This window comes from Balaenoptera acutorostrata, chromosome 10 (assembly GCF_949987535.1).
Source record: "Balaenoptera acutorostrata chromosome 10, mBalAcu1.1, whole genome shotgun sequence".
NCBI lineage: Eukaryota > Metazoa > Chordata > Mammalia > Artiodactyla > Balaenopteridae > Balaenoptera > Balaenoptera acutorostrata.
Genome location: NC_080073.1, coordinates 66,522,109 through 66,547,217, shown reverse-complemented (window position 1 = coordinate 66,547,217; position 25,109 = coordinate 66,522,109). Strand labels below are relative to the sequence as shown.

At 55.0% G+C, this 25,109-nt stretch overlaps 2 protein-coding genes across 5 annotated transcripts in view; one reads left to right on the top strand and one right to left on the bottom strand.

Annotated features, from left to right (window-relative positions):
• The window catches only part of ITPR3 (inositol 1,4,5-trisphosphate receptor type 3), a 67,171-nt gene that overhangs the window by 37,361 nt on the left and 4,701 nt on the right, over positions 1-25,109 (bottom strand). For 3 of the 4 annotated variants that reach the window (XM_057554339.1, XM_057554340.1, XM_057554341.1), the window contains exons 3-11: positions 14,780-14,850; positions 5,413-5,534; positions 3,705-3,791; positions 3,025-3,183; positions 2,739-2,837; positions 1,860-1,943; positions 1,092-1,238; positions 743-838; positions 132-182 (exon numbers count right to left, since the gene is read on the bottom strand). In XM_057554339.1, the coding sequence (XP_057410322.1) occupies positions 132-182; positions 743-838; positions 1,092-1,238; positions 1,860-1,943; positions 2,739-2,837; positions 3,025-3,183; positions 3,705-3,791; positions 5,413-5,534; positions 14,780-14,850 (916 nt within the window). The remainder of the gene's footprint in view (positions 1-131; positions 183-742; positions 839-1,091; positions 1,239-1,859; positions 1,944-2,738; positions 2,838-3,024; positions 3,184-3,704; positions 3,792-5,412; positions 5,535-14,779; positions 14,851-25,109) is intronic. The other variant, XM_057554342.1, reaches the window with a different exon arrangement.
• On the top strand, positions 7,083-8,285 carry LOC102999018 (ubiquitin carboxyl-terminal hydrolase MINDY-1-like; the record flags this gene model as incomplete). Its single annotated transcript, XM_057554884.1, is given in 2 exon segments — positions 7,083-7,260; positions 7,263-8,285. Coding segments are annotated over 2 exon segments (945 nt in total), but the record flags the coding sequence as incomplete, so codon positions are not given.

Sequence of the window (25,109 nt, the reverse complement as noted above, 5' to 3'; positions counted from 1 at the left end):
TCCCACCTGAGAGGCCGTCTCCCTCCAGCCCACCTCCCAGGGTTTCGTGGCCTCCCCGGCCCCACCCCCGCCCACCCCAGAGCTGTGCACAGTCACTCTTCCCGGCCCTGGAACCCTCCTTTGGTCCTCACCGTTCCCGCTGCCTTGGGATCAGAGGCGTCACCCTTGTAGCTGGGGTTCTCCTGCTCAGAGATACAAGATAGGGGGGCTATCCACATGACCCCCACTCCAAAATACAGTCTACATATGGCCCTGGGTTGGGGCAGGCAGGAACCCCCCCAACCTCCGAAAGGTGCCCATCCCAGCCCCAAAACTCATGCCACTCCTTGTTGACATGGAGGAGGCACCAACAAGAGCCCCAGGCCCTGCCCTCCATGGCCCCTCTCCAAAGACCCACAGATGGACGGGGACACACACACATGAATGCCCCAATATACACAAGCCTGTGCGTTACGGACAGACATCGATGTGGAATGTAAGTTCCACAAGGGCTGCGAGTCATGCTCACTGCTGTATCCTCAGCGCCTAGAATAGCTCCTGGCACATAGTAGGAGACACAGTCATATTTGTGAGACTTATTCATAGTCATGCACGTCTTTGATAATATTTGTTAAGTAGATGCATGAGTGCAGAGAAGCCAGGGTCCACAGACACATGTATCTCTGTGCAGATGTGTGCCAGGCACACATGCTCGTGCACGCACGGCCAGAGCTCCCAGGATGCCCTCTGCCTCCCCACTCACCTCAGCAGCCAGGTAGTTGCCCGTGGCCAGGTGCTTGAAGCGGTACAGGCCGTTCCAGTGGCCAGCTCCTCCACGGCAGGGGTCATGGTGGACCACCTGGCGGGTACAGGGGTGTCAGGCAGGAAGGAGGGCCTGGCTGGGGAGGGGGAGGCATGGCGGGGAGGGGCACCGCAGGCCTGGAGAGCTCTGGGTGGATGGCTCTGGGACCCTCTGGCCCCTTGGCTGCAGAGGGGCTCAGAGGAGAGACAGATGGGGGTGGACCTCCCACCCTAGAGGGGGAGGAGGAGCGGGGGAAGCCCAGGGCTGGAGAGGAGGGCTGGGGCCCAGGTGCCGGAAGCAGGGAACTGACCTCCACCTCCCAGAGGGCATTGGAGCTGGTGGCCGAGGTGGCGGACTGGCGCAGCGTGGTGCGCAGGAACACCTGCAGCTTGCCCTTGTACTCATCGCACGTCAGGAACTTCTCCTGCTCCGCGTGGAACAGCCGCACCACGTCTCCCTGCAGGCGGTGGGGCGTGGGCTCAGGGTGGACAAGGACCCTCCCGGGGGAGGAGCCCACCTGTCTCAGATGCTGGCGCAGCTCCTTCTAGAGCCAGCAAGCCGAGGGTGGGGTGCATACTTAGCCCTCTGAGAGGATGGCCGGGGCCCCCTCTGCCAACCCCTTATGTCCTACAGGCCCTGACCCGACAGCCTCGCATCCTTGCCCAAGAGGACACAGGGCAAAGGGCAGGGGGCCTGGCCTGGAACCGTGGAGAGGTGTCGGGGAGGGAACAGGGTGCTCAAAGAATCTGGGCCCACCCCACGGTGGGGGGATGGGGACTCCCAGTCCACTGCCACCCCCTTAGCAAGACAGCAAAGTGAGAGCAGCCAGGACTGGGAGAGGATGGACGGGGGAGTTGTGAGGCCAGAGACAAGAGAAGGGGAGGAGCGGCTGGGGCCGCTGGGTAGGGCCCTGTGGGGGTGGAGGGAGGCCGGATGGGGGTGCAGAGCCAGAGAAGGGGCAGCATGGAGGGGAGGGCCAGACAGGGAGTAGAGCTGGGTGCTCGGAAGGTGGGGGCAGGCAGGCAGCGGGACCTGTTGTGGGGGGCGGGGCTGTTTCCGGGGAGCTCCCAGTCCTTACCCCTTTCAACACCTCCTCCAGGTGGTCTCGGAACTGCATAAACAGGTTGATCTTCCAGCTGGTGTTGCAGTTCACAGAGTTGACCTGGGGAAGCGCACCGAGACCCGTGAGGCCGGGCAGACCCCCAGCCGCTGCGGAGTGGGCCGGTGCTTAAGACCCGAAGGGGGTGAGGGGAGGCCGGCCCAGCCCCCATTAGAGCACAGGGGCGTGTCTTCTCCCAACCAGGGCCCCCAGACCCCAGCCCAGCTGCCCTGGGGCCACCACCCAGTGGGGTGGAGAATGTGGGCAGACACTGGGAGACAGGCAGGGAGCAGGGAGGCCCACCCAGCCCCTCCAGCTGTAGACAGGACTGGAGGAAGCAGCCCTGGGGGGAGGGGGTACGTGGACACCCATCTGCTGCCAGGCTGGCCTTGTTACCAACCAGGGTCCTTGGACTCTAATCAACGGAAATTATTAAGAGTCCAGATGAAAAATTCAGGCAAGGCTTTAGCAGGACTCCTACTTCAGCACTAGGGAGGGAAAACAAGTCACAGGTGGCCCTGCTCACTCTTCTTATATAGGGTGGGGGCGGGGGGGCGCGGATTCATGGGTGGGGCCGGAGGGGTGACTTAGGTGGCCTGCCCACCCCCTTGGTGGCACCCTGCGCAGGGACCATGCACAGTACCCTGCTTTTGCTCCCAGCACCTCAGAAGTGGCAGTTGGTTTTTGGCATTTTTGTATCTCATTGTTCATCGTTGCCCTGACTGTGCATGGGTGCAGGTAGGTTTAGTCTCTTACAGTTTCTTTGTATTTTGTTGCTTGGGAGACATTTGTCCAGGTGCAAGCACTCCCATGAATGGCCCCAGACCCCAGCCTATCTCAGCCCAGCGCCCCGCTCACCTCCTTGCAGCCGGCATTGTCGCTGAGCTCATAGTTGCTGGCATGCAGAGGCTGCCCAGCGTTGACAGGGTTCAGGATCACCTTGTCCCCCACAACCACCTATGGGGACAGACGGAACAGAGTGAGGGTGGGGACAGCCGGGCCCCCAGGCTTCCCTCTGGCCAGTCTGCCCCCTAAGAAACGGGCATGAGCTCATGCAGCCCCCACACCAAAGACCCTGGAGAAGCCCCCCTGGCGCTGTGGCCTGCGCCTTCCAGCAGGCCCCTCCCCCCAGCCCCGTCCTCACATTGTCCCCGTTGCTCCGCAGCTTCCAGAAGGGCTGGATGAAGAGCCAGGAGCCCTCATTGCCCGTGGCATCCAGTGTCACCCTCATGGCGTTCTTCTCCAGCAGGGCCGGCAGCCGCTTGTTCACGGTCAGGTACTTGTTACTTTTCATGTGCAGGAGCTGCGAGGCAGCGGGGGGCCAAGTAGTGGTGGGGGGGGTGAGGTCACCCCAAGAGGCCAGCCCATCAGAAAGGGGGGCACTGGGGGGCACACTGGACCCTGGGACACACAGACCGAGACAAACATGGCCACACGCACAATCACACACCCAGTCCAGCACCCCGGTGATCACACAAAGAGCTAGCGCTGTTCTAAACACCCTACGAGTATTAGCTCGAGGAACCTTACAGCAACCAGAGGGAAGTACTATCACTGGCCTGATTGTCTAGTTGGGGAAACAGAGGCCCACGGAAGTGAAGTAACTTGCCCAGGTCACAGAGCCAAGATGTGAACCCGGACCTCGGGGCTCCAGAATCTGTGCTGGTGGCCACAGTGCTGAACACACACCCGTGCACACAGCCATTCAGGCCACACAGCAACGGGCACACGTAGAGGCAGACGCGCAGTCACAGAGACAGTCCCGGGCTGGGTGGTACCATGGCACTGGCACCCCTCACCCCCACACCTGCCCCGGCGTCACACCTGGATCACACTGCCGTACTTCACGACGTCCCCGTGCACCTTCTTGTTCTCTGTGTCATTCTGTTTCTGCTCCATCTGGGCCGCATGCTGCACAGACACACACAGAGGTGGAGGGCGGGCCCAGAAGCCTGCTCCTGGAGGGACACATCTTCCCACCACCCCCACACACGCAGGTCCTGGCACTGCGCCCAGAGTGACCCTCCTGAGGCCACCTGGCCTGTTCCTCCCGCTACCAACGAGAGAATGAGGCTCAGAGTGTGTACAGCACGCAGCCCGCGGCACCAGATCCCTCCCCTCAGGCCCCTCCTCGCCACCTCCCTCTAGAGGGGGCAGCCAGCAGGCCTGTGAGACCCCTACGTCTCAACATCCCCAGCAGATAACCTAAGGTTGTGCCTCACTCCCCTGCCTCACCAGACTCCTGGTGCCCCAACAGGGGACCCCTGGCCCAGCCCAGACGCCAGCAGGTGTGCTTGGCGCCATTTCCTCCTCCCCCTCCACCCTCACTCCTCTGTGACCCTCCCTCCCCAAACTGTGTGTGCTCCTAGCCCACTGCCTCCAGGGAGCCTTCCCTGATGAGCCACATTCAACTCTGACAGATCCAACCCTGATGCCTCCAGGATTTGGTTTGCATCCCACTGAGGACACCTTTTTAGGCTCTTCTGTCCCATTAGACTGGAAGCCGCCTGAGGATACACTGTGCCTCCTCCCTCAGATTGGGGGGTCCTGGAGGTGGGGGCTCTGTCTCCTCCATCAGGAGCAGTGGCCCCTCTGCCCCTTTCACCTCCTCAGTCCCATTATCCGGGCCTCATGCCGGAGGCTGGTGGGAGGATGGCTGCTGGGGAGCCATGCCAGGTACCACGTGACGTTCCACAAACCTACAGTCTACAGCTGTGTGACCACGTGTGGTTCTGAGTGTCTGCGCACGCGTGAATGCCCTACGCCCAGCCAGATCCACAGCTCAGCCTGGGCCTGTGGCAGCAGCAGGAAGAAGCTGTGACAGCCCCCAGCCCAGGATGAGAGACGGCCTTATTTATAACAGAGCTCAGCAGCCCACACCCAGCCCCCTCTTTCCAGCCCAGTTCACAGCTGTGGGGTGGGGCCCACCCGTGGGGCCCACCCTTTCCCCATTTCCCACCACCTCCCCAGAGTAGGGGATATCGGGAAGCAAGGTCTGCCTGATGCGGGGCAGGGCCCCAGGCCCGGGGGAGGGTCTCAGAAGCAGGCTGCAATGTTGCTGACCACAGCCAAGCCTCCCACTCTCTTTTCCATGGGGATTGGGCCGGACGCCCTGAGCTCTGTCCAGAGAGAACCACCCAGGATGTAAACTGAGAGGCCTGAGAGCAACCCCAGGCCCTCACACCACACACCAAGGTCGGCCAGAGACCCAGGGACCGTCTAAGCCCCACTGCCAACTCGTAGGATGACCACAATGGCCCAGTCCCCTTGAAGGGCCCCAGGCTCCAACTCTATAAAATGAGGGGAGAGGTTAAGACTAGTCCTTAAATCAGGTTCGCTGGAGCCACTGTCTCTAGGAGCCCCTGGTAACTCCATGTACAGCTGCACAGGTCGTTCACTGCACTGTGGTGTCCAGCTGAAGGCCTGGCTGGCAGCTGAAGTGCAGTCCACAGTTCACTGAGCCACGTGCCCTGGGACAGGGCACACACCTGCGCACGCACACACCTGTGCACACACACCTGCGCGCACACACCTGTAACTTCTGCAGCAGCACCACGTCAGCAATCTTCTCCTTGTCCTGCTTGGTCTGCTTGGCCTTCCAGTACTGCTTCTGGGCCGAGTAGCGGTTCATGGGACACACCTTGAAGAGGCAGTCTGAGGAGGGAGGGCAAAAGGAGGGAGCTCGGTTCATGCGGGGCTCAGGGGAAAACCCTGGCCTGCAGCCCTGCCCCCAAAGCCCACCTCTGCTCTCCTCACCCCTCTCCACCCCCCCGCCCTTCTTGGGTAGAGAGGCAGTGGTCAGAAGACGCCCGTGGAACTCGGAGCATCCTGGATTGTGCTGAGCAGAATGGAGGGGCCCAGAAGCAGGTCTGAGAGTGCGATCTCACCTGGGAGGTGGACGCGTGCCCTCTTCCCCACGGGAGATTTATCAGAGGCCCTTGGGCCACCACCCCATGCTCTGTCTGTGTCCAGGTTTTGTGGACATTGGCAGCTGACTGTTCACATCAGCATCCTTCTCTGGCCCACCCCCATCTTGCCCACAGATGCCTGGGAAGTTACATTCTCCCCACCCCCCAAGGGGTGTCCTCCATCCACTGGCAGGAGGAGGGGACCGTCTGCAGTGGTCCCTGTGGGATCAGTCTGAGGCCTCTCTTCCCCTGAAACCACCTCCTTGCTCGGCTCCCTCACACTCCTCCTAGGACCCCTCCTCAATAATTCTCCCGTTGTAGACTCTGCTTCTAGGGAACTCAACCTAAGAGAGCGCCAATCAAAATTCCAGAAACAGGTTCTTTATTACTTGATTTTTATTCTGGACACAGATAAAGCATCAATGATTTTCATAAGCCCAAACTCCAGAAAGGATGTCAGATTTTTCTACTTCTGGAAAGGAGGCATGAGTTCGAAAATCCTATTCTAAAGTGTGATGTGAAGGGATAGAGGATTCTGGGTCCTGGTGAAATGCTGGCACGGGGACTGGGCCTGACGATAGCATGAGCTGTGCTGGGAGGCAGTGAGCTCCCCGTCACAGGAGAGAATCCCAGGAGGGCACAGGGCTTAGGGCTCACAGCCTCTAAGACCCCTCCCAGGCCACAGTGCCTCCACAATCAGCAGTGCTCCCGCAGCAGAAACACAGGAAGACGGTTGTGCTGGGAACCTGGACAGGGGCCCCTGGGGGAGCAGATCACAGAGACAGGGCCCTGCCTCATGCTTCCTTTATATATATGTCACATAATGCTTGTTGATCCCACTCCTGGGTTTATATCAGGAGAAAACTCTAATTTGAAAAGATATATGCACCCCAGTGTTCACAGCAGCACTATTTACAATAGCCAGGACATGGAAGCAATCTAAATGTCCATCAACAGATGAATGGATAAAGAAGATGTGGTATATATACACAATGGAATATTACTCAGCCATAAAAAAGAATGAAATAATGCCGTTTGAAGCAACATCGATGGACCTAGAGATTATCATATTAAGTGAAGTAAGTCAGAGAGAGGAAGACAAATACCATATGATATCACTTACATATGGAATCTTAAAAAATGACATAAATGAACTTACAAAACAGAAAGAGACTCACAGACACAGAGAACAAACTTATGGTTACCAAAGGGGATGGGGGGGGTTGGGGGGAGAGATAAATTAGGAGTTTGGGATTAACATATACACACTACTATATATAAAATAGATAAATAGAAGCTGCCACCTCAGAAGGAAGTGATCACATCAGATGAGCTCACGGCCCATCTCGGAGACAGCCTTCTGTCCATCAAGCCCCAGGAGAAGTCAGAAGGACTTCAGCTTAATTTTCAGCAGAATGTGGACAATGCAATGGCAGTGCTGCCTAAACTGGCCACAGGTCTGGATGTCAATTTCTATTCACAGGTGTCTCTGGTTTTGAGTACACACCTGAGCGCAGTGTCTTTGACCTACTAGGCATACCTCTGTACCATGGCTGGCTTGTTGATCCATGGAGTCCTGAGGCTGTGAGTGCAGTTGGGAAACTGAGTTACAACCAACTGGTAGAGAAGATCATCACCTGCAAGCACTCCAGTGACACCAACCTCGTGACAGAAAGCCTGACTGCAGAGCAGTTCCTGGAGACCACTGCCGCACAGCTGACCTACCATGGTCTGTGTGAGCTAACAACAGCTGCCAAGGAGGGCGAACTTAGCGTCTTTTTCCGGAACAACCACTTTAGCACTATGACTAAGCACAAGGGTCACTTGTACCTACTGGTCACCGACCAGGGCTTTCTACAGGAGGAGCAAGTGGTGTGGGAGAGCCTGCACAACGTGGACGGAGACAACTGTTTCTGTGACTCTGACTTTCACCTAAGTCACTCCCTGGGCAAGGGACCTGGAGAAGGTGGGAGTGGCTCCCCAGAAAAGCAGCAGCAGGTGGACCAGGACTACCTGATCACCTTGTCCCTGCAGCAGCAGCAGCCGTCGCGAGGCACACTGGGTCTTAGCGACCTGGAGCTGGCCCAGCAACTTCAGCAAGAGGCGTACCAACAGCACCAAGCAGCCCAGCCCGCGTCAGCACGGGCCCTGTCACCGCAGGGGAGAGGAGCTGCATTTGGACACCCAGCTGCCGAGCGTCGGCAAAGGCCGAAGCAAGAGTCCGACTGTGTCCTCCTGTAGCCCCACTCAGTGCCGGGCTGCCTTGCCTCCGCTTTCAGAGGCTGGGGCTATTTTGCTTGCTCCCCAGCTCAACTTGAGATATGCAGGGTAACTTATTTATGGAATGTTGGGGATCAGAGAAGGCAGTAAATGCCAAGGTCAGACTTGGTGACGTCTTTGCCCTCACGTGCTGCCTCCTCTTCCTCCCAACCATCCCGGGCAACATTGGGGTTGGTGGGGTGAGGATTTCTGATTCCCAACTCCCTTTCCCCAGAATAGTCACATTAATATAAAGACTCAGGCTCCAGGGTGAGGTCCCTGTCTAGAACACATCTCCCCTACTTTCTGCTCCTGCAGGCCCACCCGTCTCCAGCCATCTGTTTGTTTCAGGGTTTAATTTGGGTTTCTATCTCCATTATTTGTAATGCCTTCATAGGGGTTTGGAAATAAAACTTCTCTCCTGAGAAAAAAATAAAAAATAAAAAATAAAATAGATAAATAACAAGGACCTACTGTATAGCACAGGGAACTATATTCAATATCTTGTAATAACCTATAATGGAAAAGAATCTGAAAAAGAATACACACACACACACACACACACACACACACACACACACGCATGCACGCACATTATGTATAACTGAATCACTGTGCTGTATACCTGGAACTAACACAACATTGTAAATTAACTATACTTCAATTTTTAAAAATGCTTTAAAAAAAAGAAGAGAAACACAAGTCAAAAAAAAAAATGCTTGTTGAATGAATAAATGATCTGAGCCCTCTAAAGTGTTTGTGGCCCACCCCTATGAGCAATGCATATCTCCATGCTTTTACTCTGCTGTGCTCTTTGCCCAAAGGCGGCCCTGTCCAAAACCCAAGAGGGGCCAGAACCTTCCTTCTCAACAAACTGTGGGGCAGAAGGGCAGAGAGGAGAGAGGGTGAAAGGGTAGCCAGGAGACCGGGCCCGCGCAGGACCAGCAGCAGCAAAGGCCAAGAGAAAAGTCTGGGTCCAGGGGGGTGTCCTACCATAAGGACTGTGTGTGCTGGGAGGAATGCACCTGTGGGTGTGGGGGCACAGGGCTGGTGAGGCTTTAGACAAGAGGATATTCCTTTATTAAAGTCAGTTGACATTCCCCGAAACTAAGGTATGCAATACTCCAAAACTCACTACCACTGCATAGAATCATCCGGGGCGGGGGGAGATTTAAAAAATACAAACTCTCAGCTCCCCCATAGATCTTGGTAGGGAGCAAGGCCTGCAGATATGCATCGTGAAAGGCACACCCCACCCCCACCCCCGATCCCAAATGGTTCTGCTGCCCAACCAAGGTTGCAAAGCACTAGCAGGGGATTCGAGACAAGAACAGAGAACAGGGAATAAAGTTATCCAGCCACAATTACACATAAACTCTGTATAAATCATGTAAACATCTGTTTCTAATCTTTAACATTTAGACTCAACTTATAGAACACCGAAGACTCCATTGTGGTTACAGAAAAGAATGCAAAGCTTATTCAGTCTTGATGTAAAACTAAAAGGGCGCGTGGTTGGTGGAAGGCAGACGTGAGGCAGAACACTGCAGGAGTTGACAGGATGAGAAATTAACGTGTGACTATGATACTTGGGTTAATAAAGGTGACGATGGAGAATCTACAACAGAGACAGCATGCTGCTGGGGGCAGGGGGAGGGGAGAAAGTGGAGGGATGGGCCGAGAGAGAAACTCTCCTGGAATAAGCAAAACCTGGGGTAGCAAGCAGAAGAAACGATGAAAAGAGTGAATGGCTTTGCTTTCTCTTATTACACTGTTGGACAAGGCACAAGACAAAAGATCAGAGCCACAGATGCCCCCTCCCTTGGACACAGCGATCTCCCCACGGGTCCTTCATTCCAAGAGCACAGCTGCATTTGTACAAAATGACAAGGGACAAGGGTCTTCACCGCACTGTCGGGAATGACAAAGATTAGAAACAGCCCACGTGCCCATCAGAGGGGACTGGTTAAATAAATTACGATGGAACCCACATGAAGGACAGCTATGGAGCTGTTGGGGGGGGCGGGGTCAGAAACCCTGACACAGGCTGCAATCCGGGTAAACCTTGAAGCCATTATGCTAAGTGACATAAGCCAAAAAGGACAAATAAGGTACGATTCTGCTCATGTGAGGTACTTAAGACTAGTCGGATTCATATAGACGGAAAGTCGGACGGTGGTTGGGGTGAGGGATGGGTTGGGAGTGGGGAGTTATTTAATGGATATAGAGCTTCGGTTTTACATGAGGAAAAGCAGTTCTGTGGATGGACGGCGGTGATGGCTGATGAGACTGTGGCTGATGCCACTGACCTGTACACTTAAAAGTGGTTAAGATGGTAAACTTCACGTGGCTATTCACCACAGTTGAAAAAAAAATTTTTGAAATGCTTAAAACTATGTAAACCATAGGAACACTGTTTTCACAGTTGTCCAGGATATGGACAAAAATGAGTTTTTAAATGAAAAAAAGAGAGAGAAAGAGAGTTCAAGATATCTATATACTAATATGGAAAGATCTCCAGTAGGATCTATCCACAGTTAAGACTCATAAAGTAAAAACAGCAAAGAATAGAACAGTGCATATAGAATGCTATCCCAGTGTAAGAAAATCGGGGAAGTCTGAACATATGTTTGCAGTTGCATTAAGGACCACAAGGATGTGTAAGAAACTAAAGAAAGTGGTTACCTGGAGGGACAACAGTGGAGATGGGAGAGGGCCGTGGGAGCAGATTCTCGAAGGATGTTTGCACAACGTTTTGAGGTGTAACCGGATGAATAAACTACCTAGTCGGATTCTCTCATAGGGTTGTCCCTGGAGACAGGGACAGGAGGTGAGTGAGGGTGGGATGGGATGCTCCCATCTGGATCCTAGAGCCTGTATGTGTATTACTTTTATAAAAAGGAAAAAGAAAAGATGAAGAACAAGATTTTAAGTGGCCCATAAACATATGAAAAGATGTCTCACTAGTAGTCAGAGGAATGCAAAGTAAAACCACAGTGAGATGGCATTTCACACCCAGTGGGCTGGAAGACATTTAAGTGGGACAAAACCAAGTGTAGCCAGGATAGGGGTGCAGCAAGGGCACCCCCACCCCATGCACCCACAGTCTGGCAGGGGTGAACAGGGGCGAGGGGTGGGGGTGAACACTCACAGCCCCCATGGAAGGCGGCAGGGCCGTTCCTAGCAAGACGGGAGAGATGCCTCTCACCCAGGTCACCCTCCCTTGGAACACACGCAAGAAACTCTTGCCCGCAAGCCCAGGGAGACATACGTGTACAGGGTGCTCACTGCAGCATTGCTGGCAATCACCAAAAACTGCAAATGAGATAAACGTCCATCGACAGGGGAACCAATAAAAGGACTGCAGTTTACTCACTCAGTGGAATATTACATAGCAATTAAACAGATGAACTAGAGCCACGCGGGTCAATACAGATAAGTCTCAGAAACAGTGCAGAGGACTTTCCTGGTGGTGCAGTGGTTAAGAATCTGCCTGCCAGTGCAGGGGACACGGGTTCGAGCCCTGGCCCGGGAAGATCCCACATGCCGCGGAGCAACTAAGCCCACGTGCCACAACTACTGAGCCTGTGCTCTAGAGCCCGTGAGCCACAAAATGCTGAGACCATGTGCCACAACTACTGAAGCCCACGTGCCCAGAGACCGTGCTCCACAACAAGAGAAGCCACCGACGAAATAAGTGCAGAAAGATTTGTACAGAAGGCTACCTTCAACATACAGCGTTGCAAAAATGGAAAAGAATACCCTATATAATTCATCATAGAAATATCTCTACGTATTAAAGCAAAAGCATAAAAACAGGCCCCTGAATGAGGCATACCGATTTCTGAGAGTGTCTGCCTCTGCGGACGGGGAAGAGAAAGAGGTCAGGGGAAGACACAGGGGGCTTTGGCTACATGCATAAGATGCTATCTCTTTAAAAATGAAAAAGACCTGAAATAAACACAGGAAAAAGGATTTGAGAGAGCTCAGTAGTGGGTGCATGGGTGTGTGTTATCTTTCTCCTTAATTTTTCATTTTAGTAGTTGAAGTGGATCTTAATAAAAGTAACAATAAACCGGGCTTAGAAGATGGGCAGGTAGAGCAGAGGCATGAGGCTGGGGGCGGAGGGTACCCAGGGTGCAAGCACAGGGAGGTCCCCTCATCAGCCCCCTCCCCGGCACCTGCTGCCCACTATGTGGGTAAGTGACTGCTACACATTTCGTGGGGTCGCCTTAGCCGGAGGTGTGAGCACTGAGCTTCCCAGGTGGACGGGGAGGTGCATCCTTCTGCAATGGGTCTCCCGTACCCATGCTGTGGGAGGGGACCTGCCCAGACCCGGCCCGGCCAGGAGAGCAGGACTCTGAGCAGCCATAACCCAAGACCCCTACAACAAAGCGGAGGTCAGGGAGGCTGCGCTGGCATGGGGTGCCCTACACATTGGGGCACTGGCAGCCTGGGCCTCCCAGGGCCCTGCAAACTCTGGAAAAAATTCCCTGAACATGTCGGGGCTTGGGATGGCCTTGGAAGGTGCAGGAGCTGAAACCACAAACAGGGAGCTAATCAGAGGCTGATGGAGGCAGGGCGGGGGCTTCACGGGCTTGGCCGACCCAGCCTGGGGGCCTCTGGGGTCAGCAGGTGAAGGAGGCGCGAGCCGTGCGGGGAGAAAGGGAGACACCACAGTTCCCAGCCAAGGCCGGGCCCACCCCAGGGTGGCCTCAGGACACCCTGGCCATCTCTGATGAGCTCCGACCAAGTTCTAAAATGCCTGCCATGGTCCCCACGCCCTTGCTGGGACCTCCCTCCAGGGCGGGGCTGTTTGCAGGAGAAACATGGAACAATGAGAACCGGGACTCCAGGGTTGGAGGCCAAGCTCAACCTTTCTCTTCTCTGGGCTTCAACCTCAAAGCTGAAGAAGTTGGAGTCTGTGTCTCTTGTCCCAGGTTCTCATGCTCCAACTTACTCGCCAGCCAAGGGGCTGCACAGAGACCTGGCTCTGTCCCAGAAGGTGGGCTCTTCTCAGGTCCACATTGGGCCACACGGGGTCCAGAGGGGCCTCTGCCCGCCTCACCAAGACACCCAGGCCAGGCCAGGAGCAGGGTGGGTGGGAAGGAGGCTGGAGGCTGAGCCCCTCTGGCATCTCCCGGAGCTGGTGGGGCCCAGCACAGCCTCGGGGACCACGGAGCAGCCCCCGACGCTGGGGTGGGCCCTGCTCACGGGCTTTGGGAAAATAAAGAGGAAGAGAAAGGAGGGAGTGGGAGGAGGACAAGAAGTCAAAGGAGCACTTGTTCTGCTAAGTAGCTGTTTTGTTGTCAAAAATTGGCCCCAAACTCTGTCTACCGGAACTCGAGGGCAAATATTCCTCTGCCACACCCACCTCCCTGTCACCACCGATCACGCCACACAGCTGACTGCACACACCGAGACACACCACCCACCTCCTCCTTTCAGCCCCGGTCCCCTCCCTGACCTGGCACAGCCCAGCCTCGGGACCTCAACCACTCTCTTCCGTTCTAAGTTCTTCCCAAGAATTCACCCAAAACCCTCAGCTAGAGCAGAAATCAAAGCTCTCCTATTTCTGGCTCCGGGAAGGTGCCAGAGCTGTAACTTCAAGCAGGCAGCCCACACAACCACCCCAAACCCCCATCTTTACCCAGAGCATGGCTAATAAATATGAGGAAAAGCAGCGGGCCTGGTGTGGCTAGAGGGAACAAGGGAGGGGCCAGGGGTAAGGGATGAGGTGAGAGGCAGTGCGGCCAGATGGGGCAGGACAGAGGGGTCTGCGGTGGTGAGGAAGGTCCAGTGCCAGAGGCGGGCCCCACAGAGCCAGGCACGTCCTGACCTAAGACCCCACTCAGAGGCACACGATGGAAGCAGAACAGTAGATGTGGGGCCCCCCTGCAGCCTGGGAGGAGCCCTTCTATCTCCTCCACACTCCGACAGATAGGCAAGGCCCCCAGCAGACAGAGAGCGCCAAGGATGCCACAGGACTGTCTTGAATCCCACTCCCCTCCCTCAACCGCATCCCTCTCGAGGACAATCCCAGCTGATCTCTCCCCAGAGGAGCAGCCACGTGGGCAGCCGAGGTGGCACGGCCTGGCCTGTTCCTGCCTGCTCCCAACCTGCCCACCACGCCCAGGCTCCGTCTGCCTGTCTGTCTCAGCCTCACAAGTAATCACCACAATGACACCTTCCCCTGTGGGGCGCAGTGACAGCAGGATATCATTTCATCCTCACGAGGGCCCCTGGGCCTGTGGGGCGGGGCTGAGGAGCCCACTGACCTCGGAGGACACAGAGAGGGAAGGCACTTGCCTGGGGACCATGGGGTCCAACCCCCTCACCATGCGGCACAGAGAAGGGCTCTCACCCTGGGCCTCCTAACACCTGAGGAGATTCTCTTTTCCTCCCCTGTTCCCTCAGAAAACGCCCAGTCACACAGACAAAGAAAGCCTTGTGGGTGGTGGGGAGGTCTGGGGAGAACGGGCCCCCAGCCAGAAGTGGGTGTGCCCCTGAGAAGTGGGGTGTGGCCCCCGGGAAATGAAGGCAGAGGCCATCCTGCCAAGATGGCATCGTTCAAGCTGATGGGGGTTCCACAGACAGCAGTGCGAGGGGGCTGTGGGCGGCACATTGCCTAACCCGCCCACTGGGCCCCTAGGTTGAATAGGTTCTGTCCGAGGTCCAGGACTCAGCAGCCAGGAGAGGGAGGGGAGTTAGTGGGGGGAGCAGAGGTCTCACCTCGGAACTTCTTGGGAGGGTTGTCCAGGTCCCCAGCCGCGGGCTCCACGACACAGCGGTCATCCACCAACCTGGAGGACAAGGCGGCTGGGTCAGCAGAAAGAAGACACCCACCTCCCTAGGCGTCCCTCCCTCAGGGCAGGGGGTTCCAGGGCACCAGGGAGGCCTCCAAAGAAACCTCTCAAGGGATGGAGTGGGAGGCTGGGGTTCGAAGATATAAGCTTTTATATATAGAATGGATAAACAACAAGGTCCTACTGTATAGCACAGAGAACTATATTTAGTATCCTGTGATAAACCATAATGGAAAAGAATATGAAAAAAGAAAGAATGTATATATATGTATAACTGAATCATTTTGCTGTACAGCACAAATTAACATAACATTGTAAATCAACTATACTTCAATTAAAAAAACAGAACAAAAAACAAAGAAACTTCTCCATCACTGACAACCCCCTGCCATCAGGTCATCCCCTTTCCTGGCACCACTGTTAAAAGGCGAGGTCTCCTGGGTGGGGATGGGGGACACCCCACAAAATGCTCAGAGACACACCCAGCCCACCCCCAACCCCCCAGCTGGAGCTGTCCCATGGGGATCTGCTGCCAGTCTGGGCTGTCACACACTGCGGATATAACTCCTGTCATAGCCCTGAGACCCTGCCCAGATCTGAAAAGGCAGCAGGTGATGGAGGAGGATGAGAGAAGGGGACCGAGAGACAGAGACACAGAGAGGAAGGGAGAGACAGAAAAGACAGTCAGAAAGATAAACAGGATAAGAAACAGAAGCAGAGAGAGACTAGAGACAGACGAACAGATGAGAGAAGCTTATGAGACACCAAACTACGGGGACAGGCCTCCAGGTCTCAAAGACAGGACAGTGAACCTTGCACCTTCCTGACCTCAGTCAGGTCCATTTCATACTCTCTGCTTTGGTCACCCTTGGGCTTGAAATTCCTCCCTTCCAGCCATGACTGAGGTTAATCCTGAGTCTCTGGAGGACACCCACTCATCCATCCATCCACCTATTCCTGCATTTAACATTCTTCAATGCCACCCCAGCCTCTAGGACAAAGTGATGATGATGACCCACCATTTCAGAGGCCAATTCTATCTCAGCACTTCACAACCACTTCCTCTGAATTCTCACCAACTTCCCCCAAGGGGCTAGTCATGAGCACCATTTTACAAAGGAGGAAACTGGGTTTGAACATTAAATAATTTGTCTGAAGCCACAGAGCTAATTCCAAAGCCTCCTTCTGCGCCTCTCCTCCTTGGATTGGCCAACAAGGCCTTTTGTGATCTGACCTCCACCCACTCCCTAGCTAGCCTCACAGCCTCCTTGCCCCAGCTGTGCTAAACCTCCGGTTGATCCCAAGGTCCCTGGAGCTCTCATCTCTACAGAGGTGGTCCCAGCAGCATGGGGGGGGGGGGGTTGCTGTGGGGGACCTCTCTGTGACAGGGAGGGGAGGGGAGAGGGCAGCTTGCTGTGAGGACTCACTTGGTCCCCTTCCCTGTCCCCAGACTCTAGCTCAGTCCTTAGCCCTCTCCCCTTCTCCATCAGCACTGACCCTTGGTCATCTCAGCCACAAGCATGGGTTCAAAGCACCACTTATACATTCACTGATGACTCCCACCTCCACCTCTGCCATCCCTCTTCCCCCAAACTCCAGATTCGTAGATCTAACTGCCCATTCCACGTCTCCACTTGGATGTCCACAGGCATCGCAAACTCAGCACGTTACAAGCTGAGCTCCTGCTCTTCTTGAAGTCCTCCCCATCTCAGCTGATCCATCCTCCCAATTGCTTGGGCCAAAAACCTTGGATCTATCCTTGGTCCTCTCTTCCACTCGCCCTTCAAACCTAATCTGTGAGGAAACCCTGTGGGCTTTATCTTCAAAATATGTATGGAATCTGACTTTAAAATATGACACAAATGAACCTATCTAAGAAACAAAAACAGATTCACAGATATAGATAACAGACATGGTTGCCAGTGGAGGGGATGGAGGAGGGATGGACTGGGAGTTTGGGATTAGCAGATGTAAACTAGTATATATAGGATGGATAAACAACAAGGTCCTACTGTATAGCACAGGGAACTATATTCAATATCCTGTAATAAACCATAATGGAAAAAAATAGGAAAAAGAATATATATATATAACTGAGTCAATTTATTGTATAGCAGAAATTAACACAACATTGTAAATCAACTATACTTCAATAAAATTTTTTAAAATATATACATATGGTGGGACTTTCCTAGTGGCCCAGTGGTAAAGAGTCCGCCTTACAATGCAGGGGACGCGGACTCGATCCCTGGTCAGGGAACTCAGATCCCACATGCTGCGGGGCAACTAAGCCTGCATGCCACAACTACTGAGCTCGCGCACCTCAACTAGAGAGCCTGTGTGCGACAAACTACAGAGCCCACGAGCCCTGGAGCCTCCACGCCACAACTAGATAGGAGCCCACACGCCACAACGAGGAGCCCGTGTGCCGCAGCTAGGACCCGATGCAGCCAAAAATTAATTAATTAATTAATTAATTAATTAATTAAATAAGTTTAAAAATTAAAAAAAATATATATGTATGGAATCTGACCTCTTTTCATCATGCTGCCACCACCACCCTGTCCAGGCCCCCACCAGCTCTCACCTGGATGTAACTGCCTCCCCATTAGTCTCCTGGCCCCCCCTCTCATCTCCCTACAGCCTGTTCCCCACTTAGCAGAAAAGGGATCCCTTTAAAAGGTCAGTCAAATCAGGGCAGTTCTCTGCTCAGAACCCTCCAGAACCACCCATCTCAGAGAACCACCCACCCAAGAACTCACAATGGCCTGAAAGACCCCACATGATCTTACCACCTTACCTCTCAGACCTCATCTCCTCCCCCAGCCCCTGGCCCACTCTGCTCCAGCCCACAGCCCTCCTCCAGGCTCCTCAAACATTCCAGGAGATTTGACCCTGGCTTCTCCCTCTGCCTGGAACTCTCTGCCCCAGACACCCTCCTGACTCCCTCTCTCACCTCCTTCAGATCTCACCTCAAATGACCCATTCCCATGGACACCCTCCCTCCCTATCCTTTTAAAAACTGTAAACTGTTCTCTCCCACACTTCTCATCTTCCTCCCTGTTCTCCATATCACCACCCAGCCTGCTACATATTTTATTTATTTTGGTTCCTATCCCCCCCAACCTGAGATGGAAGATTCATGAGGACAGGGATGTGTCTGTTCCGCTTCCTCCTGTATCCTCAGCATCTGGACCACCTGCCTGGCGCAGAGCGGGCACACACGACATACATATTGAGTCAATTAATCATTTTACTAGCTGCTGTGGGAAGTCCACAAGAAGCAAAAGATAAGGTCCCTAAGAGAGTTTAAAATCTCATCGGGAAGACAAGTCACATACTCAGAATGAGTTCATGATATAAGGAATATGCATTGGTGCCAATCTGTGGATTTCACCCAGGGAAGGGAGAGGTCAGAGCTTGGCCAATCAGACAAGGTGTGAAAGAAGAGGCAGAAGCTGTGCAAAACCTTGAATAATTCATAGAATTTCCTGTAAGAGATTAGTGAATCAGATTAGCTGGTTGTCTCTTGGCAAAGCCCTGAGGGGAGGAAACACAGGATGGGTAAGTTTTGGTAGGGGAGGGGAGGAAGCCTCGGCCACGGCCTGGCACCTGGCACTGCTAGGGGTGCTGGACAGCCATAGGGCATCATGGAAGTTGGTGCAACTGAGGAGAGGATGGCGTAGTCCCCACAGCCGCCATCTTGACCAGTGCACAAGGCCCTGTGTAGGCCACCTCCCCAGAGACTCCCAGTCTGAGGAAAACCCATCCTCACCCCAGAACCCTCCATCCCTCCCCTGGGTCACAAGTGCAGGAAAAAGACATGCAAAAGTGGATGCCTGGCGTGCTTTTCCTAATCCCCCTGGCACAAATCTGCCTGGTCATTATGTGGATGTCCTTCTGTCCCCGCCCACTCTGGCACAGCTTCTGAAACCCTGCTGTCTCCAACTCAGCCCCTCCCCAGTGCCCAGTGGTTTACAAAGCAGGGCACTGCTTTGGGAGCGCAAGCTGAAGCCACTTGGAAAAGGGGAGGGACTGGTCAGGAGGGGAGCATGCCCTCCAGGGGGGGAATTTCAAGCAAGGTTGGAAAGGAAACATCCCAGACCTGCAGCCAAGAGGGGACAGGAATGGTAAGAACAGAGAAGCAAGCCACGTAGACGGTTAAAAAAAAAAAAAAAAGGCAGGGGGCTCCCGCAAGATATCAGGAAAACAAGGTCAGGAAGATGGGACTTTCAGAACTTCCTCCTGGATCCAACATTCCACCCCCTCCCTCCTCCAAGTGTGGGTTCTGGATGAGCAAAATCAACATCCCTGGGAACGTTCTGTACCCCTCCCCTGCAACCTCTAAGGGATGGCGCCTCGCCCTCCCCATCATTTCATTTCCTAGCTGTAGCTTAGGGCAGGCCTCCACCAAGTCCACAGGCAAAGAAGGCAGCCAGCAGCAGGATGTTTTAAAGAGTCCCAAAATGTCCCCAAGCGCCCCCTCACAAGCCTCCCCTCCATTCCTCTGAACCTACTCCTTAGGACTGAGGCATCCCAAGAAGGTGCTATTAGGCGGGAGGGGATGGGAGGAGTGTCCCGTGAAGCCATTAACAGATGAGCAGGAAAGCCCTTATCAGACGGGCTGCAAGGGCTGGGACAGCAGACAGGTAAGTTTTGATGGAGGAGGAGCCTCAGAGGGCGCGGCCGGGCCTTCTGTCCCTCTGGGTAGACGGAGCGGCAGTGAGGTGGTCGCCGAGCGCCCCGCCCCCGCCCCTCCGAAACCCCGCCCCGGCCCGCCGAGACCCAGCTGACGCGCAGAGGCCGCAGCGCGCTTTCTGCCCTCCCGGGCCCCGCCCCCGCCGAGAAGCGAAACTCGCCTCCCGGTGTGTGGCCGTCGCCCCAGCCGCGTCGCGGAGGGGATGCGAACGCGCCCTCGCCCCGGCCTGCCTGCAAGCCGCCGCCAAGACTCTGGGCCTGGGCCAGGAGCGCCCGGGGGCGGTGGGAGGCGGGCGCGAGGGGCGGGGCGCGGGACGAGCCACCAGCGCCCGCGCTTTCCTCCCCCGCCGCCCGGGAGCCCGCGGAAGGCGGCTCCGGAGGACCCCTCCCCACCTGGTGGCACCTACATCCCGGGCAGTAGCTCCCCCATTCTCCCTCTTGGTGAGGGTATCTGTGTGGATTAGTGTCCGGCTTGCGATGCGCACCTGGCGCTGTAACCAGAGCCGGGTTCTCCTGGGAGAAGTTGCCGCGTCGCTTCACTGTCCCCCTCCCCTCCTGAGCGCGTCCATCTCCGTCCAAGGTCCAGGGAAGGGCCTACTCCCGCGCACCGCCAGCCCCCTGATCTCGCTGTCCCCCCCTCCACGCCTCTGCACACGCAGAAACCCCCTCCGAGTCCTGCCATCTTCAAGGCCGCGCTTAGGCTCCTGCAGAGCTCCCAGCCCGTTTCCACCACATGAGGCATCGCCCCTTAACTAAAGGCACCCCAGCCAAGATCATCTTAGAAAAACCGACGCTCCGCTGTGCAGAACACTTAATTTATAAATTACACCCGATACCTCATTCCATTCTTACCACAGTCCACTGCGATGTTCACTGAGTTAAAGGGACCACCTGGGCCACACAGCTGGTCAGTTGACGGCACCTATACAATCTAGGTCTCCATCCGTTCAACAAAATCTTACTGCAAAGGGATTATGTGCTGGGTATGGTCCCCACCCTCTGGAAGCTCACGTCCACCATGCTGTGTGCTGTGAGGACAGGAGCCACGTCCTTCACCTGTGCAAACCACCCCCCAACCCCCACCCCCCCAGCCCAGTGGACACTCAGGAGCCCTGAGGACAGTCTGCTGTAAGCCTTCCATCCATTGGGTGACACAAGATGAGTTTGAGCCTGCACTGTGCAGGGCCCAATAGGGCATCAGTAGAGTGGGCAAGGGGAGGGGGTAGTACGGGTAGGGAGGGTCGGGCAGGAAGCCTGTGGGCAGGCCTGCCCTGGACCCTCTGAGCAGGAGCTGGTGGATATCTCTGCTCTAGAAGGATGTGGAGAAGGGCGCTGTCCCTGAAATGCCCCTGGGGTCTGCACCCCAAGACCTTGGTCTGAAGGAAGAGGGAAAGGCACATGCATCCAGGGGCCTGGCTGGCCCCATTCTGACCAGGGTGGACTTTGAGATCCAGGTGGGAGCCATGGAAAAGGCAGTGGGGTGGGTCAGTGCTGTCCGGAAAGGTTAGATAAATAGGAGGAAGAAGGGAGCTAGAAGTGGGGCAAGTGACTATCAGAGGAGCAGCCAAGGGAGGAGGACACCAGACTGGGGAAATCCCAAAGGGTCCCCAGACAGCCCCTCCCTGATCTAGCCTGGAAAAGAGGGTGGAGGGGGAAACTGACGAGCTCAGGTCACACAAGTTAAAGAACAGCCAGTTCCAGACCCCAGATCTCCTGACTCCCAGCCCAGGGCACTGGCCACCACCCCACAGATCTAGGCTAGACCCACAGAAGGCCACGCCCAAAGCAGGCACTGTCAGAACACTGGGACTGGCTGGTGGAGGATGGGGGCCTTGGATTCCCCCTCCCCAAATAACCAAAGTCACAACCACTAGGTGAGGGTGGGGAGAAATGTTGGGAGAGGAACCCAGGTTCACTGGCTGGGATCACTGGCCCGTCGGAGAAAAGAACTTCACTTCTGCATCCCTGCAAAAACATCCATATACTTGACCTCTACAGGTCTTTCTTTGCCAAGGATCCACTTTGAGTCACCGAAGGGACCAGTATATGGAATTTAAAACAAGCATGGCTCATCCCTTCAGAGAGCTTAAGTCTAGGAAGGACAGTAAGCCACACACTCAGGGAACCCCCAAGAGCCTCTCCAGTGAGGAAGAGAGGCAGCAAAAGTGACTAAACTTGGCCTGACAGAAATAAGGGCCCCTGGCCAGGGTGCAAGCCTTCGGGGCACTGCCTCTGCCCGCAGGCCTGGGTTTCTGGCTCTCAGGACTGGGTGGGCTCTGGCGAGTCCTGGGGTCTCTGTTAGGCCAAGGAGAAGAGGGATGGGGAGCAGGAGACACAAGAGAGAACTGAGAAAAGGCCCAGAAGAGGGGCAACCCTGGGCCACCCAGCCCACCCTTCCCTCACAGGTCGGCCTTGCCCTGCCCAGGCCTCTCTCCTGCTCTCCATCCGGGGACTGGGCTCTCAGCCCTGCAAACCTGACAGAGTAACTGAGGCTGGAGGAGCCTTAGCAGGGCAGCCCTGAAGCCCAGGCCACCCTCCTCCACACCCCTGCAGGGCTCTCTGGGAAACAGAGAAGCAAAGCAGCCCTGATGACTCCAGAAAGTGAGACAAGTCTACAGCCTCCCCCTTATGGGGTGGGGAAGAAAGAGGTGGGGGCTGGGCGTTGCTTTAGATTAAAGGCGACTTAAGAGGCATAAGAATCAAATTAACACGTGGACCTTGAGTAGATCCTAAATTAAAGAAACCAGCGGTCAAGGCTAGACTGAGAACAATAGAGTGTATTGGACTATGGATTGGGCATCAGACGCTATTAGGAAATTACTAATTGGTATGATAACAGCACTGTGGTTACACAGGAACATAGCCTATTTCCTGTAAAATGAAGGATGTAGAGGTGAAAAAAACGCATGTAATCTACCATTAAATACTTCAGCAAAAAAGAAACATAGCAAATATGGCAAAATGTAAACAATGATTAAGTCTAGGTGGTGGGTATATGGGTGTTCTAAATGGTTCTATTTTTTTTTGGGGGGGGGCATACCACGTGGAACGCGGGATCTTAGTTCCCTGACCAAGGATCGAACCCGTGCCCCCTGCATTGGGAATGTGGAGTCTTAACCACTGGACCACCAGGGAAGTCCCTCTCTCTACTTTTATAAATTATATATATGCCTCTGGTTGGTGGTAAGGGGTCAAAGGGACAGCACAGGCCAGAGCTGTAAACACTCGGTGAAGTCCGTTTATCGTCAGCAGCAGCATCTCTGAGACACAGACTTAATTCTCCCTCGCATGACCTCTATCACCCCTGTCACCCATTTCTAGACTCGGACCCCGGAGAGCCGGCTCTCCTGCAGGCTGGAAGAAGCGGGTGATGGCTGGCTGGCTGAGTGATGGGAGAGGGATTTGTGAACCAAATATGCACAGCTGCCCCTGGGCTAAGATTTATGTTCACTGTCTCTCCTGGCTCTGCCCACCTGCCAGCCAAACAAATATGTACCTTTACACACCACTGTGATCATTTTACTCCCCCACTCAATCCCCTGCAAGGAGCCCCTACTGTCTGTCTCCTCAGGTGGGAAGCCCTCTGCAGTGTGTCCTCCCCACCCCCCAGCCCACACCCCAGGCGCACTGTGCTGTCAGCGCCCAGTCTCGTCTCTGCCCTGGTGTGAAGAGTCCTGCAGCCTCCTCTCCGGTGGCGCGCGGGACTCCTGCTGGCTTACGGCCACCACCTCCACCCCCAGCAAATCGCTTAGCCCCACTAAGCCAGGGGTCCTCCCTGCAGCAGGCTGGCTACAGGCACAACTGCTGGGAACCATTACCACTACTGGGCGTGACCCGCGTGACGCACTTCGGGGAGCTCAGAGCTGACATTCAGAGGCCTGTGATGAACTTACTGGAGATTTGGGCTCTGCTCTCCTCCCCCCTTCCCAGGCCTCCTTCCCACCTCCCTCACAGCCCCCACTTCCAGGCAGGAGCCCCCCAGCTCCACATGGGGTGAAGTGTGGCGAGCAGGCCTCGGGGTAGACTGCAGGAGACGTGTGCTCATGGGTAACTGAAACCCAGACACCTGCCCGTAAACTGACAGCAGAAAGCTCCTGTGACCCCACCCTAAAATCCAGCACAGCACCCCACCTCCAACCCAAGCCTCCACCCCACAGCCCCACTGGGCCAAGTCAGGGAGCGGAGGGGAGGGGAAGGGAGAGGAGGGGAAGGGACATGGGGTCAGGAACGCAGGGCAGGACAGAGTGTGAGCAAGTGGCTACAGCAGGATTCTTTAAGGCCTAGGAGCTGCATGCAGCCTGGGTCCCTGGAGTCCCTCAGTGGGAACTTGGGGCTGATCCTGTCCTCAGGCAACCCACACACCACCCCTCTCTCTACTTCACCCCCTCCCCACTGCAGCCGCCACGCCCAACCTGGCCCAACCTCGAGGGCAGGGGCTGGTATTACTCCCCACACCCCTAGCACAACACTCTCAAACTCGTGATGTGAAGTGGGCCAGACCCCCCAGGGCGCAGGGTCCCCGTTTCCACCTCCTCCGCCACCAGAGTAATGTGCAGAGTTAGAGCCAGCAAGGTAAAAGCTGTGCCTTGGGAGTTCCCTTGTGGTCCAGAGGTAAGGACTCTGAGCTCTCACTGCTGAGGGCCCAGATTCAATCCATGGTCAGGGAACGATCCCAAAAGCCACGCAGCCACGTGCCGCGGCAGGAAAAATAAATAAATAAATAAAGATGTGCCTTCCCTTTGATCTCAGAATTCCACTTCTGGGAATCTATCCTGAGAGGATAACTGGACAAGTGTTCGGGCATGTATGGACTAGGATGTTCAGGGCAGATTGTTTGGAACAGCAAAAAATTTAGAGACCAGCTGAATGCCCAATACTAGAGTTGCTTAAGTAAATGAAGGTACATCATACCGGGGGATGCTCTGTGGCCACAACAGTCGTAGGCTGGCACGCATGGGAAAATACAGCTTAATGTATTCCCCCCGAAAAGACAGGATACAAAGCCAGATGTGCAATGTGATATTGTTTTGTAAATCTTTATTTGCGTGCATAAAAGGCTAGAAAGTCCATATAGAGGCTGTCAATATAATCACAGTGGTATTACAGATAATTTTTATTTTAGTTTTTCAAGTTTTCTCCATGGAGCATATATTATTTTTTAATCAGGAAAAAAATATGTATGGGAATTTCCTGGCGGTCCAGTGGTTAGGACTCGGAGCTTTCATTGCCGGGGCCTGGGTTCAATCCCTGGTCAGGGAACTAAGATCCCAAAAGCCACAGGGCATGGCCAAAAAAATTTTTTCATTTAAAAAAGAAAAAAGGGGCTTCCCTGGTGGCGCAGTGGCTGAGAATCTGCCTGCCAATGCAGGGGACATGGGTTCGAGCCCTGGTCTGGGAAGATCCCACATGCCGCGGAGCAACTAGGCCCGTGAGCCACAACTACTGAGCCTGCGCGTCTGGAGCCTGTGCTCTGCAACAAGAGAGGCCGCGATAGTGAGAGGCCCACGCACCGCGATGAAGAGTGGCCCCCACTTGCCACAACTAGAGAAAGCCCTCGC